The sequence below is a fragment of the Oncorhynchus clarkii genome, chromosome 15 (assembly GCF_045791955.1).
Source record: "Oncorhynchus clarkii lewisi isolate Uvic-CL-2024 chromosome 15, UVic_Ocla_1.0, whole genome shotgun sequence".
NCBI lineage: Eukaryota > Metazoa > Chordata > Actinopteri > Salmoniformes > Salmonidae > Oncorhynchus > Oncorhynchus clarkii.
The window spans coordinates 6772146-6787865 of NC_092161.1; the positions used below are offsets into that span (position 1 = coordinate 6772146).

The 15720-nt window shown below is 44.2% G+C and overlaps 1 protein-coding gene across 1 annotated transcript; it reads left to right on the plus strand.

Annotated features, from left to right (window-relative positions):
- Positions 1–10315: 10315 nt before the first annotated feature.
- LOC139366639 (uncharacterized protein DKFZp434B061-like) lies at positions 10316–11803 on the plus strand. Its single transcript, XM_071104316.1, has one exon. The coding sequence runs from the start codon at positions 10316–10318 to the stop codon at positions 11801–11803; it is 1488 nt and encodes a 495-aa protein (XP_070960417.1).
- The last annotated feature ends 3917 nt before the right edge of the window (positions 11804–15720 follow it).

Here is a 15720-nt window from a genome sequence, read left to right on the forward strand (position 1 = left end):
CATCTATATAGTTCTATAGTATAGTATATTACAGTAGAGACATCTATATAGTTCTATAGTATATTACAGTAGAGACATCTATATAGTTCTATAGTATATTACACTAGAGACATCTATATAGTTCTATAGTATATTACAGTAGAGACATCTATATAGTTCTATAGTATATTACAGTAGAGACATCTATATAGTACTATAGTATAGTATATTACAGTAGAGACATCTATATAGTACTATAGTATATTACAGTAGAGACATCTATATAGTTCTATAGTATATTACAGTAGAGACTTCTATATAGTACTATAGTAAAGTATATTACAGTAGAGACATCTATATAGTTCTATAGTATATTACAGTAGAGACATCTATATAGTTCTATAGTATATAACAGTAGAGACATCTATATAGTACTGTAGTATATTACATGGAGTTTAAATACAGTAGAAAACAAATTGACATGTAACATAACAGTTAGATAGCAATAAAAATGCACTAACCGGCTGGCCTTACTGGGCCGATAGAAACATTAGCCCGAGCTATTTAGGAGGGATATCACACCTGGCACAAACCATTGTCTAGTTCTGTTTTTCCTGCTGAGGGGTAGCCTATACCTGCGCCCAGAGTTCACAGTCCGGGTACAGGGGGTGGCTTGGGTCGAAAATTATTTTGTGAGCCTTGCGGAGGGCCCTGAACTTAAAGATCTCATCCAGGCGTGTCTGTTTGAGTCCTAGTACCTTGTAGAGGGCCCTGATCTTAAATATGTCATCCAGGCCTGTCTGTTTGACTCCTAGTACCTTGGGGAGGGGCCCTGATCCTAAAGATCTCATCCAGGCCTGTCTGTTGGACTCCAAGTACCTTGCGGAGGGCCCTGACCTTAAAGATCTCCTCCAGGCCTGTCTGTTGGACTCCAAGTACCTTGGGGAGGGGCCCTGATCTTAAAGATCTCATCCAGGCCTGTCTGTTGGACTCCAAGTACCTTGGGGAGGGGCCCTGATCTTAAAGATCTCATCCAGGCCTGTCTGTTGGACTCCAAGTACCTTGGGGAGGGGCCCTGACCTTAAAGATCTCATCCAGGCCTGTCTGTTGGACTCCAAGTACCTTGGGGAGAGCCCTGACCTTAAAGATCTCATCCAGGCCTGTCTGTTGGACTCCAAGTACCTTGGGGAGGGGCCCTGATCTTAAAGATCTCATCCAGGCCTGTCTGTTTGACTCCAAGTACCTTGGGGAGGGGCCCTGATCTTAAAGATCTCATCCAGGCCTGTCTGTTTGACTCCAAGTACCTTGGGGAGAGCCCTGACCTTAAAGATCTCATCCAGGCCTGTCTGTTGGACTCCAAGTACCTTGGGGAGGGGCCCTGACCTTAAAGATCTCATCCAGGCCTGTCTGTTGGACTCCAAGTACCTTGGGGAGAGCCCTGACCTTAAAGATCTCCTCCAGGCCTGTCTGTTTGACTCCAAGTACCTTGCTTGCTGTGGTGATAATCCCTCTCATCATTTTTCTCAGTAGAGTAGAGACATCTCTATGGTTCAATAGTATAGTGCTGTAGATTAGACGGTCCCCGGTGTGAATGTAATGGTCCCTGCCTGTCACACAGAGGTATTAGGCCTCAAGCCCCTGTGTGCGTTCCAAGTGGCACCCCATTCCCTTTACTGCATACTGCTTTTGACCAGAGCATAGGGCCCTGGTTAGAAGTAGTGCACTATAAAGGGAATAGGATGCCATAGGGCTCTGGTCTAACGTAGTGCACTCTATAGGGAATAGGGTGCCATAGGGCTCTGGTCTAACGTAGTGGACTATATAGGGAATAGGGTGCCATAGGGTTCTGGTCAAAAGTAGTGCACTATAAAGGGAATAGGGTGCCATATGGCTCTGGTCTAAAGTAGTGGACTATATAGGGAATAGGGTGCCATAGGGCTCTGGTCTAAAGTAGTGCACTATATAGGGAATAGGGTGCCATAGGGCCCTGGTTAGAAGTAGTGCAGTATATAGGGAATATGGTGTTATAGGGCTCTGGTCTAAAGTAGTGCACTATATAGGGAATAGGGTGCCATATGGGACACAGGCTCTCTCTCGCTCTCTGACACAACTAGCAGCTGGGCCAGGAGGGAATAATTTGATTTGGTACTTTATGCCGGAAAAGGGCTTTTCTTCCAGAGCCATACCATTTACACTTGGCCTCTCCCTGGGCCCTCTCTCTCTCCTTGACCCCCCCACCATCTCTCTCTCTCCCTGAATGACTTTACATGACATTAACACATTTCAGAGAGCATTACGGGCTGAAAAGAGATTTGTCTAGACAAAGACATGGTTTATTTGTAGTTAAAGCTTCATTTCCTGCCTCATTCCCTCTCTTCTAAACCCCCTCCTCTCCTCCCCCACTCCTCCGCCTCTCCTCCTGTTCAGGCACAATGTTTGTCTGCCTGAAAGGTAAAAGGATTTCAATCAGTTTACCTCACAGTTGGGGGCATCGCTAACCTGATTAATGAAGGCAATTAGTCTTTGTCATGTCTTTCACTCGTTCCTCTCGCTAAATCACCCACCACATGGGCATCATGGCAGGACACACACACACACACACTGACACACAAACACTCCAACACACAGATGCACAGATGTGCAGACGCAGACACACACACACACTGACACACAAACACTCCAACACACAGATGGACAGATGTGCAGACACAGACACACACACACACACACACACACACACACACACACAGACACACACACACAGACACACACACACACACACACACACACACAAAGATACACCCCGACTGGGTGCCTGACGCTAAGAGCAAATTACATCACCATCCTCTCTTCTCTTCCACAGTCTCCTCCTCTCCTCCTTTCCACTTATCCTCCTCTCCTCCTCTCCTCCTTTCCACTTATCCTCCTCTCCTCCTCTCCTCCTTTCCACTTATCCTCCTCTCCTCCTCTCCTCCTTTCCACTTATCCTCCTCTCCTCCTCCTCTCCTTCTGTCCACGTATCCTTCTCTACTCTCCTCCTCTCCTCCTCTCCTCCTTTCCAATTATCCTCCTCTCCTCCTCCTCTCCTCCTGTCCACTTATCCTTCTCTACTCTCCTCCTCTCCTCTCCTCCTCTCCTCCTTTCCAATTATCCTCCTCTCCTCCTCCTCTCCTCCTGTCCACTTATCCTTCTCTACTCTCCTCCTCTCCTCTCCTCCTCTCCTCCTTTCCAATTATCCTCCTCTCCTCCTCCTCTCCTCCTTTCCACTTATCCTCCTCTCCTCCTTTCCACCTATCATTCTCTACTCTCCTCCTCTCCTCTCCTCCTTTCCAATTATCCTCCTCTCCTCCTCTTCTCCTCCTTTCCACTTATCCTTCTCTACTCTCCTCCTCTCCTCTTCTCCTCCTTTCCACTTATCCTTATCTCCTCTCCTCCTCTCCTCCTCCATTCCTCCTCTCCTCCTCGTCCTTTCCTCCATTCCACCTATCATTCTCTACTCTCCTCCTCTCCTCTCCTTCTTTCCAATTATCCTCCTCTCCTCCTCTTCTCCTCCTTTCCACTTATCCTTCTCTACTCTCCTCCTCTCCTCTTCTCCTCCTTTCCACTTATCCTTATCTCCTCTCCTCCTCTCCTCCTCCATTCCTCCTCTCCTCCTCGTCCTTTCCTCCATTCCACCTATCATTCTCTACTCTCCTCCTCTCCTCTCCTCCTTTCCAATTATCCTCCTCTCCTCCTCCTCTCCTCCTGGCCACTTATCCTTCTCTACTCTCCTCCTCTCCTCTCCTCCTCTCCTCCTTTCCAATTATCCTCCTCTCCTCCTCCTCTCCTCCTTTCCACTTATCCTCCTCTCCTCCTTTCCACCTATCATTCTCTACTCTCCTCCTCTCCTCTCCTCCTTTCCAATTATCCTCCTCTCCTCCTCTTCTCCTCCTTTCCACTTATCCTTCTCTACTCTCCTCCTCTCCTCTTCTCCTCCTTTCCACTTATCCTTCTCTACTCTCCTCCTCTCCTCTTCTCCTCCTTTCCACTTATCCTTATCTCCTCTCCTCCTCTCCTCCTCCATTCCTCCTCTCCTCCTCTCCTCCTCCATTCCGCCTATCCTTCTCTCCCCAGACCTCTTCATGAGCTCCACATGTCCCTCAGAAGAGAAGCAACAAGAAAAAATGTAATAAAACCAGGAAAAGATTAAGACTTCTCAAACCTGACTCAGTAGACTGACTTCTCAAATCTGATTCAATAGACTGACTTCTCAAATCTGATTCTCAAACCTGATTCAGTAGACTGTCTTCTCAAATCTGATTCTCAAACCTGATTCAGTAGACTGACTTCTCAAATCTGATTCTTAAACCTGATTCAGTAGACTGACTTCTCAAATCTGATTCAGTAGACTGTCTTCTCAAATCTGATTCTCAAACCTGATTCAGTAGACTGACTTCTCAAATCTGATTCTTAAACCTGATTCAGTAGACTGACTTCTCAAATCTGATTCAATAGACTGACTTCTCAAATCTGATTCTTAAACCTGATTCAGTAGACTGACTTCTCAAATCTGATTCAATAGACTGACTTCTCAAATCTGATTCTTAAACCTGATTCAGTAGACTGACTTCTCAAATCTGATTCTCAAACCTGATTCAGTAGACTGACTTCTCAAATCTGATTCAGTAGACTGACTTCTCAAATCTGATTCTTAAACCTGATTCAGTAGACTGACTTCTCAAATCTGATTCTCAAACCTGATTCAGTAGACTGACTTCTCAAATCTGATTCTTAAACCTGATTCAGTAGACTGACTTCTCAAATCTGATTCTCAAACCTGATTCAGTAGACTGACTTCTCAAATCTGATTCAGTAGACTGACTTCTCAAATCTGATTCTTAAACCTGATTCAGTAGACTGACATCTCAAATCTGATTCTCAAACCTGATTCAGTAGACTGACTTCTCAAATCTGATTCAGTAGACTGACTTCTCAAATCTGATTCTTAAACCTGATTCAGTAGACTGTCTTCTCAAATCTGATTCAGTAGACTGACTTCTCAAATCTGATTCAGTAGACTGACTTCTCAATTCTGATTCAGTAGACTGACTTCTCAAATCTGATTCAGTAGACTGACTTCTCAAATCTGATTCAGTAGACTGACTTCTCAAATCTGACTGAGTAGACTGACTTCTCAAATCTGATTCAGTAGACTGACTTCTGAAATCGGATTCAGTAGACTGACTTCTCAAATCTGACTGAGTAGACTTACTTCTCAAAGCTGATTCAGTAGACTGACTTCTCAAATCTGATTCTTAAACCTGATTCAGTAGACTGACTTCTCAAATCTGATTCTCAAACCTGATTCAGTAGACTGACTTCTCAAATCTGATTCAGTAGACTGACTTCTCAAATCTGATTCTTAAACCTGATTCAGTAGACTGACATCTCAAATCTGATTCTCAAACCTGATTCAGTAGACTGACTTCTCAAATCTGATTCAGTAGACTGACTTCTCAAATCTGATTCTTAAACCTGATTCAGTAGACTGTCTTCTCAAATCTGATTCAGTAGACTGACTTCTCAAATCTGATTCAGTAGACTGACTTCTCAATTCTGATTCAGTAGACTGACTTCTCAAATCTGATTCAGTAGACTGACTTCTCAAATCTGATTCAGTAGACTGACTTCTCAAATCTGACTGAGTAGACTGACTTCTCAAATCTGATTCAGTAGACTGACTTCTGAAATCGGATTCAGTAGACTGACTTCTCAAATCTGACTGAGTAGACTCACTTCTCAAAGCTGATTCAGTAGCCTCCTTTATTTTCTATTTCTCATGTGCCCTGTTGTTTCTGTCATATTTTTAGACATATGAGATTTGAAGCTATGCTAAATTGCTGTTAACACCAGGAGTGGCAGGTAGCCTAGTGGTTTGAGTGTCAGACCAGTAACTAAAAGGTTCCTAGGTCGAATCCCCGAGCTGACAAGGTGAATCTGTCGTTCTGCCCCCTGGACAAGGCAGTTAACCTGCTGTTCCTAGGCATCATTGTAAATAAGAATTAGTTCTTAACTGACTCACCTAGTTAAACAAAGGTTAAATAAATTAAAACAAGGAGAGTGGTGGACCCTAAAGAGAGCTGTCCAGAGACTTGTGACTCTTCTGGTCAAAAATGAACATTTCATTTAGAGAGATACACAGGAGACGAGTCACTTGTACATGTATTATAAAGTGTGTGTGTTTTAGATCTTAACTACTATATAACGTTGTTATTGAAGGGTAACCATAACTACTATATAACGTTGTTATTGAAGGGTAACCATAACTACTATATAACGTTGTTATTGAAGGGTAAACCACCAGGCTAGCTGGACAACCTTAACTACTATATAACGTTGTTATTGAAGGGTAACCATAACTACTATATAACGTTGTTATTGAAGGGTAAACCACCAGGCTAGCTGGGTAACCATAACTACTATATAACGTTGTTATTGAAGGGTAAACCACCAGGCTAGCTGGGTAACCATAACTACTATATAACGTTGTTATTGAAGGGTAAACCACCAGGCTAGCTGGGTAACCATAACTACTATATAACGTTGTTATTAAGGGTAAACCACCAGGCTAGCTGGGTAACCATAACTACTATACAACGTTGTTATTGAAGGGTAAACCACCAGGCTAGCTGGGTAACCATAACTACTATATAACGTTGTTATTGAAGGGTAAACCACCAGGCTAGCTGGGTAACCATAACTATTATATAACGTTGTTACTGAAGGGTAAACCACCAGGCTAGCTGGGTAACCATAACTACTATATAACTTTGTTACTGAAGGGTCATCATAGTGGTCTCTGATTGGTGGTCATCATTTGGTGTCATCATAGTGGTCTCTGATTGGTGGTCATCATTTGGTGTGTCATCATAGTGGTCTCTGATTGGTGGTCATCATTTGGTGTGTCATCATAGTGGTCTCTGATTGGTGGTCATCATTTGGTGTGTCATCATAGTGGTCTCTGATTGGTGGACATCATTTGGTGTGTCATCATAGTGGTCTCTGATTGGTGGTCATCATTTGGTGTGTCATCATATTATATATATATGTAGTAGAAAACGATGGGTTAGAAGAAGCCTACATAACCAACCCATAAAGTAAAATGTAACGACTAGTTATTTAAACTCAAACACTTATTTATCCTGCAATAGATGTCGTTCAATTGGTAACGTACATTCTTGTCTTCTTCTTATGCCTCTTAAGGGGAAAGTAATCTAAAAGTAACTGAAAGTAATCAGATTACGTTACTAAGTTTGGGTAATGCAAAAGAAACGTTACCGATTACAATTTTGGACAGGTAACTAATTAACTGTAAGGGATTTACATTTAGAGCGTAACATACCCAACCCAGGTCATGATACAGCATTCATACATTTCCACTATATTTTACATCACGCAACACCTTCCAGCTTATAAAACACCTCTAGATGTATGAAGACATGTTTTAAACTGTTGCAGCAGTTTAAAGGGCTGTGTCCCAAATGGCACCCTATTCTCTATATAGTGCACTACTTTAGACCAGAACCCTATGGCACCCTATTCCCTATATATAGTGCACTACTTTAGACCAGAGCCCTATGGCACCCTATTCCCTATATAGTGCACTACTTTAGACCAGAACACTACGGCACCCTATTCCCTATATATAGTGCACTACTTTAGACCAGAGCCCTATGGCACCCTATTCCCTATATAGTGCACTACTTTAGACCAGAACACTATGAACCCTATTCCCTATATAGTGCACTACTTTAGACCAGAACCCTATGGCACCCTATTCCCTATATAGTGCACTACTTTAGACCAGAGCCCTATGGCACCATATTCCCTATATAGTGCACTACTTTAGACCAGAGCCCTATGGCACCATATTCCCTATATAGTGCACTACTTTAGACCAGAGCCCTATGGCACCCCATTCCCTATATAGTGCACTACTTTAGACCAGAACACTATGAACCCTATTCCCTATATAGTGCACTACTTTAGACCAAAGCCCTATGGCACCATATTCCCTATATAGTGCACTACTTTAGACCAGAGCCCTATGGCACCATATTCCCTATATAGTGCACTACTTTAGACCAGAACACTATGAACCCTATTCCCTATATAGTGCACTACTTTAGACCAGAACACTATGGAACCCTATTCCCTATATAGTGCACTACTTTAGACCAGAACACTATGAACCCTATTCCCTATATAGTTCACTACTTTAGACCAGAGCCCTATGGAACCCTATTCCCTATATAGTGCACTACTTTAGACCAGAGCCCTATGGCACCCTATTCCCTACATAGTGCACTACTTTAGACCAGAACCCTATGGAACCTGAGTGCTTTGGATCAGAAAATATGAATAATACGTCTGATGACGTCATTTAAGATTCTAGTAATATTTTCTGAAAACGGATAGTTTTGCACCTAAGGAAAACTAACCTTGCCCTGTCTCTGGTGTTTCTTGGTTTCACACCTTTAATAATCACGCCTTTCATAATCACACCTTTCATAATCACACCTTTAATAATCACACCTTTCATAATCACGCCTTTCATAATCGCACCTTTCATAATCGCACCTTTAATAATCACACCTTTAATAATCACACCTTTAATAATCACACCTTTAATAATCACACCTTTCATAATCACACCTGTCATAATCACACCTTTAATAATCACACCTAATCACACCTTTAATAATCACACCTTTCATAATCAGACCTTTAATAATCACACCTTTAAGAATCACACCTAATCACACCTTTAATAATCACACCTAATCACACCTTTAATAATCACACCTTTAAGAATCACACCTTTAAGAATCACACCTAATCACACCTTTAAAAATCACACCTTTAAGAATCACACCTTTAATAATCACACCTCACTAAATCACATTTCTCCATGAAAGCCATCCATGTAAATGTCACCTGGAGAAGACTGATCTTCTAAATCCTGTGTTGTCTTGTCTCTGAAAGGTGTGCTGGGTACGATGGCAGCATGCATATTTTGATGTGATCCTATTTCTTAATTTCCTGCGTTGGCCAGGAGCTAGGGAGGACGCAGAGACTGAAGCGAGAAGCCAGACCCCCTCTCTCTCTCTCTCTCTCTCTCTCTCTCTCTCTCTCTCTCTCTCTCTCTCTCTCTCTCTCTCTCTCTCTCTCTCTCTCTCTCTCTCTCTCTCTCTCTCTCTCTCTCTCTCTCTCTCTCTCTCTCTCTCTCTCTCTCTCTCTCTCTCTCTCTCTCTCTCTCTCTCTCTCTCTCTCTCTCTCTCTCTCTCTCTCTCTCTCTCTCTCTCTCTCTCTCTCTCTCTCTCTGCCTGTTAGAGACCAGGTTGACAGGCTCATTCCTTGTGGAAATGGGACGATTGGAAGTGTTTGGCATTCACCCCAACCCTGGTTCCGTATCGCTCCACGGTTCTATATGGAGCAGAGTGATTCATTCATCAGATACAACCTGATACAAATTCCTGTGTGTGCGCTTGGGTGCGTGCTGTTGTGTGTGTGTGTGTGTGTGCGTGTGCGCGTGTGAGTTGGCATGTCTTTGCATGTGCATGTGTCTGTCTGTCTCGCAGTCGTCCCAGTGTCCATGTGTCAGGACTTGTGAGATACCCGCTCCTAGCTTGGCTTCCCGAGGTAGATGCTGTAAAAGGAAGCTGACTTGTCAAGCTGTCACGTTCCAAACAGCAGCCTTATCTAGGGGCCAGGAGGACCCGCCAAATCTCCCCCCCCCCCCCGCGCCTCCTCTTCTAGCCCCGGTCTTCTCTCTTCCTGTCACCCCCTATCCCTCTCTTCTCCACCTCCTGTCCCCCTCTATCCCTGTCTGTGAACAGAGCGTTCACATAACCCCCCCCCAACACACAAAGGGCTGAACCCCCCCCCCCTCCTCTCTCTCTCCCCTGGTTGTCTAAGGTTGTGTTGTCAGGGAGCTAATAGCTCAGTGTTCAGAGCCCTGTCAAAGCTGTAATACTTGGATATTTTTTCCCAGGCTTCAAAAGGAGCTCAGGAAACAATAGGCTAGGCAGTGACTGCAGGGTATTGGCAAAGTCAGCCAAGACTATATTAGTTATCACATCTTCTTTATGGGGCTGGCTGGCAAGGGCTCACAGACTTTTACTGGGAGGAGGTGGGCTGGTTGATGTTCCGGCAAGGAAGCAGACTTGTTAGCGGTTTCTCAGGCAGCTAGTTCGATGCCCCAGGGCATATGTCATTATTTTCTCGTTTCTACAGGTTTCTGTCTGAATATCAGAACAGATCAATATTTAGAGCTTTCTATTGTGTTAGATCTAAAATGCTGGTCTGGTCTTTTGTGGCTCCACCACAGGGCTCCACCACAGGGCTCCACCACAGGGCTCCACCACAGAGCTCCACCACAGGGCTCCACCACAGGGCTCCACCACAGTTACACCACAGGGCTCCACCACAGAGCTCCACCACAGGGCTCCACCACAGGGCTCTATCACAGGGCTCCACCACAGGGTTACACCAAAGGGTTACACCACTGGCCTCCACCACAGGGCTCTACCACAGGGCTCCACCACAGGGCTCCACCACAGGGTTACACCACAGGGCTCTACCACAGGGCTCCACCACAGGGTTACACCACAGGGCTACACCACAGGGTTACACCACAGGGCTCTACCACAGGGCTCTACCACAGGGCTCCATCACAGGGCTCCACCACAGGGTTACACCAAAGGGTTACACCACTGGCCTCCACCACAGGGCTCTACCACAGGGCTCTACCACAGGGCTCCACCACAGGGCTCCACCACAGGGTTACACCACAGGGCTCTACCACAGGGCTCCACCACAGGGTTACACCACAGGGCTACACCAAAGGGTTACACCACAGGGCTCTACCACAGGGCTCTACCACAGGGCTCCACCACAGGCCTCCACCACAGGGTTACACCACAGGGTTACACCACAGGCCTCCACCACAGGGCTCTACCACAGGGTTACACCACAGGGCTCTACCACAGGGCTCCACCACAGGGTTACACCACAGGGCTACACCACAGGGTTACACCACAGGGCTATACCACAGGGCTCCACCACAGGCCTCCACAACAGGCCTCCACCACAGGGTTACACCACAGGGTTACACCACAGGCCTCCACCACAGGGTTTTACCACAGGGTTACACCACAGGGCTCTACCACAGGGCTCCACCACAGGGTTACACAACAGGGCTACACCACAGGGTTACACCATAGGGCTCTACCACAGGGCTCCACCACAGGCCTCCACAACAGGCCTCCACAACAGGCCTCCACTACAGGCCTCCACCACAGGGTTACACCACAGGGCTCAACCACAGGGCTCAACCACAGAGCTCCACCACAGGGCTCCACCACAGGGCTCCACCACAGAGCTACACCACAGGGCTCCACCACAGAGTTCCACCACAGAGCTCCACCATAGAGCTACACCACAGGGCTCCACCACAGAGTTCCACCACAGAGCTCCACTACAGAGCTCCACCACAGGGTTACACTACAGGCCTCCACCACAGAGCTCAACCACAGGGTTACACTACAGGCTTCCACCACAGAGCTCCACCACAGGGTTACACTACAGGCCTCCACCACAGAGCTCCACCATAGAGCTCCACCACAGGGCTCCACCACAGAGCTCCACCACAGAGCTCCACCACAGAGCTCCACCACAGGGCGCCAGCACAGGGCTCCACCACAGAGCTACACCACAGGGCTCCACCACAGAGCTCCACCACAGGGCTCCACCACAGGGTTACACTACAGACCTCCACCACTGAGCTCCACCACAGAGCTCCACCACAGGGCTCCACCACAGAGCTCCACCACAGAGCTCCACCACAGAGCTACACCACAGGGCTCCACCACAGAGCTCCACCACAGGGCTCCACCACAGTGTTACACCACAGGCCTCAGACATTACTGAAGACATTGAGACGGGCGGAGATTAAAATCACATCATTTGTAACAGACTGCATCTTCCGTACAGACTTTAGACCAGAGCCCTATGGCACCCTATTCCCTATGTACTGCACTACTTTAGACCAGAGCCCTATGGCACCCTAGTCCCTATGTAGTGCACTACTTTAGATCAGAGCCCTATGGCACCCTATTCCCTATATAGTGCACTACTTTAGACCAGAGCACCATGGGCCCAGATCAAAAGTAGGTCGCTATCTCATGTTGTAATGTATTTTTGGACGACATGAGCATTCTTGAATGTATAACCATAGCTGAGACCACATCAAAAACAGTGCACTGACTGAATATAGACAGAGTGTGGTGTTTGCTGTGTAGTGTACGAGGCACTCTGAAAAACACTGAACATGAATCCAAGCACGTGTCCCAAATGCACTACTTTTGACTAGAGCCCTGTGGACCCTGGGTAAAAGTAGCACACTTGGAAAGGAATAGGCCACTAAACGGGATACAGCCAACATGGAGATATTTCTGGCAGTTCTCCAACTACTGATCCAAGGCCAATATGAAAATGTTTAAATTATCACGTTATTACAGCAGACTGGGTGCCTTGAGAAAAATTCAGATAGCTGTGTTTCTTCAGTCCAGCACGTTGGCCTAACATTTAGTTCAGTGTGAAATATTTTTTGGGGGGGGCTCACATTCTAGAATAGTCTAGAACATTCTAGAACATTCTAGAACCCCAAAGTCATTCTGATATGCCGTGTGCTGCTTCAGAACCTGCAATGTAACTGTGTTATAGTGAACCGACACTCTCGATACGATACACCTTCATTCCATGCAGCTCCCCATCTGCCAGCGCACTACTTTTCCCACACTAGTGATCCCATGTGTTTGTCTGTCTGCAGGCGACATTAGTAGACTTTCAACACGATAGTGTTGTGATCCGTGTTTTTCTGTGAGTAGAAGAGATAGTATTGTTTAGTGAGTAGAGATAGTATTGTTTAGTGAGCAGAGATAGTATTGTTTAGTGAGTAGAGATAGTATTGTTTAGTGAGCTGAGATAGTATTGTTTAGTGAGTAGAGATAGTATTGTTTAGTGAGTATAGATAGTATTGTTTAGTGAGTATAGATAGTATTCTTTAGTGAGCAGAGATAGTATTGTTTAGTGAGTAGAGATAGTATTGTTTAGTGAGTAGAGATAGTATTGTTTAGTGAGTAGAGATAGTATTGTTTAGTGAGTAGAGACAGTATTGTTTAGTGAGTAGAGATAGTATTCTTTAGTGAGCAGAGATAGTATTGTTTAGTGAGTAGAGATAGTATTCTTTAGTGAGCAGAGATAGTATTGTTTAGTGAGTAGAGATAGTATTGTTTAGTGAGTCGAGATAGTATTGTTTAGTGAGTAGAGATAGTATTGTTTAGTGAGTAGAGATAGTATTGTTTAGTGAGCAGAGATAGTATTGTTTAGTGAGTAGAGATAGTATTGTTTAGTTAGCAGAGATAGTATTGTTTAGTGAGTAGAGATAGTATTGTTTAGTGAGTAGAGATAGTATTCTTTAGTGAGCAGAGATAGTATTGTTTAGTGAGTAGAGATAGTATTGTTTAGTGAGTAGAGATAGTATTGTTTAGTGAGTAGAGATAGTATTGTTTAGTGAGTAGAGATAGTATTGTTTAGTGAGTAGAGATAGTATTGTTTAGTGAGCAGAGATAGTATTGTTTAGTGAGTAGAGATAGTATTGTTTAGTTAGCAGAGATAGTATTGTTTAGTGAGTAGAGATAGTATTGTTTAGTGAGTAGAGATAGTATTGTTTAGTGAGTAGAGATAGTATTGTTTAGTGAGTAGAGATAGTATTGTTTAGTGAGTAGAGATAGTATTGTTTAGTGAGCAGTTTGCCAAAAGCAGGTTAAAATTACTAAATCATCTTAAGGGATCGGCGTCCCGTCAACAGGACAGTTGTAAATCATGCAGCGCCTTGTGTCACGATCGCAGATTTTAGAGAAACAACAAAGATCGGTACATCATCTTATATCGGTTGAAAGCTTCAATTCATGTTTGTAACGCTCGTCTTCTTCCTCTGAGGAGGAGTAGGAGAGATCGGACCAAAGCGCAGCGTTGGTAAGTGTTCATCATATATTTATTAAACCGAGAACACTAAACAAAAATAACAAAGGAGAAACTAAACAGTTCTGAAAGGTGACAGACACATAACAGAAAATAATCACCCACAACTCAAAGGTGAAACCAGGCTAACTAAGTATGGTTCTCAATCAGGGACGATCGACAGCTAACCCATACCAGGCCAAACAAAGAAATCCCAAATAATAGGAAAAATAACATAGACTGCCCCCCCCCCCCCCCCCCCAACTCACGCCCTGACCATACTAAAACAAAGACAAAACAAAAGGAACTAAGGTCAGAACGTGACAATGTTAATATAACTGCACTGTCCAATTTACAGTAGCTATTATATGCCAAGCTATTGTATGAGGAGAGCTCATAACAACAAAACACTTTTTTCACCGCGATAGGGTTTGATAAATTCACCTCTGAAGGTGAAATGTGTACTTACATTCTGAAATCTTGCTCTGATTTATCATCCAAAGGGTCCCAGAGATAACACGATGTGTCGTTTTGTTAGATAAAATCCTTTTATCATATCCTAAAAAGGTCCATATGGCATGCACGATTGATTTTGTATTTCCCTCTCGATCAATTTCGCATAGAAAGGAATCTGTGAAAATCTAACCCTAAAAACGTTGTTTCAACCAGTCAAATCATATGTATTGAGAGATCAGAGATTTTAGAAGGTAACAAGACTTCACTGTACTATTATAGCTTCATGTTAACATTCTAGTATATCCTATAGGACACCAAATTTGGTCAGAGAGTGACGCCTTCATGTCACGCCGATCTTCACCTGAACGACAAAATAAGCACCGATCGGGGTCAAAAAAAAGCTAGCTAGATAGCCAATGAGCTGGGCTTTACGGGAGTAGCCGAAATCCCTGTATCTGTCGCAAAAAAATGTAGATACTAACCTTGTGCGACAGCATGACTTTTCATTTCAGACAAGAATTCTAAGAATATTCAGAGCAATGAAGTTATGAAAACTGGTTGTTTTTGAAAATGTTGAACTTGGCTACTAATACTGGAAAAGCTAAATCAAAGTCCAAGTAATACAGATTTGACGATATTCTTGCAGAAAAATGTAATATGAATGTAAATGTCTCCTTCACGATTTGACCAAATGTACCTGGGTGACTTATCCGTCTGAAATGTTGCACATAAACTTCTGCCATCTTGTGGACACCATCGGAAGTACAGCCGGAGTGATGGCTGGAACTGGGACCTTTCTGTTGCATTTCAAACATTGTGGTAGGAAAAAAAACGGTTATTTTTTTCATCGTATTTCCTTCGCCCAGATCTATTGTATTATATTCTCCCACATTCAATTCACATTTCTACAAACTTCAAAGTTTTTCCTTTCAAATGGTACCAAGCAAATGCATATCCTTGCTTCAGGGCCTGAGCTACAGGCAATTAGATTTGGGTATGTAATTTTAGACAACAAAAAAAATGGGGGGGGGCTATCCCCAAGAACTTTTTTTAACACCTAGTCATCTCTGCTAACATGATCTGTTTTGCGCTCCACAGTGGACCTGCTCTGTTTTTGAATGCACTTTGACACAACACTGTCTTATGCCACACCTATTCCCTAGATAGCGATCTACTTTTGATCTGGGCCCATGGTGCTCTGGTCTAAAGTAGTGCACTATA

Excerpts from the sequence above, each read along its gene's own strand:
- LOC139366639 (XM_071104316.1), top strand. The coding sequence starts at position 10,316 with ATGCTGGTCTGGTCTTTTGTGGCTCCACCACAGGGCTCCACCACAGGG.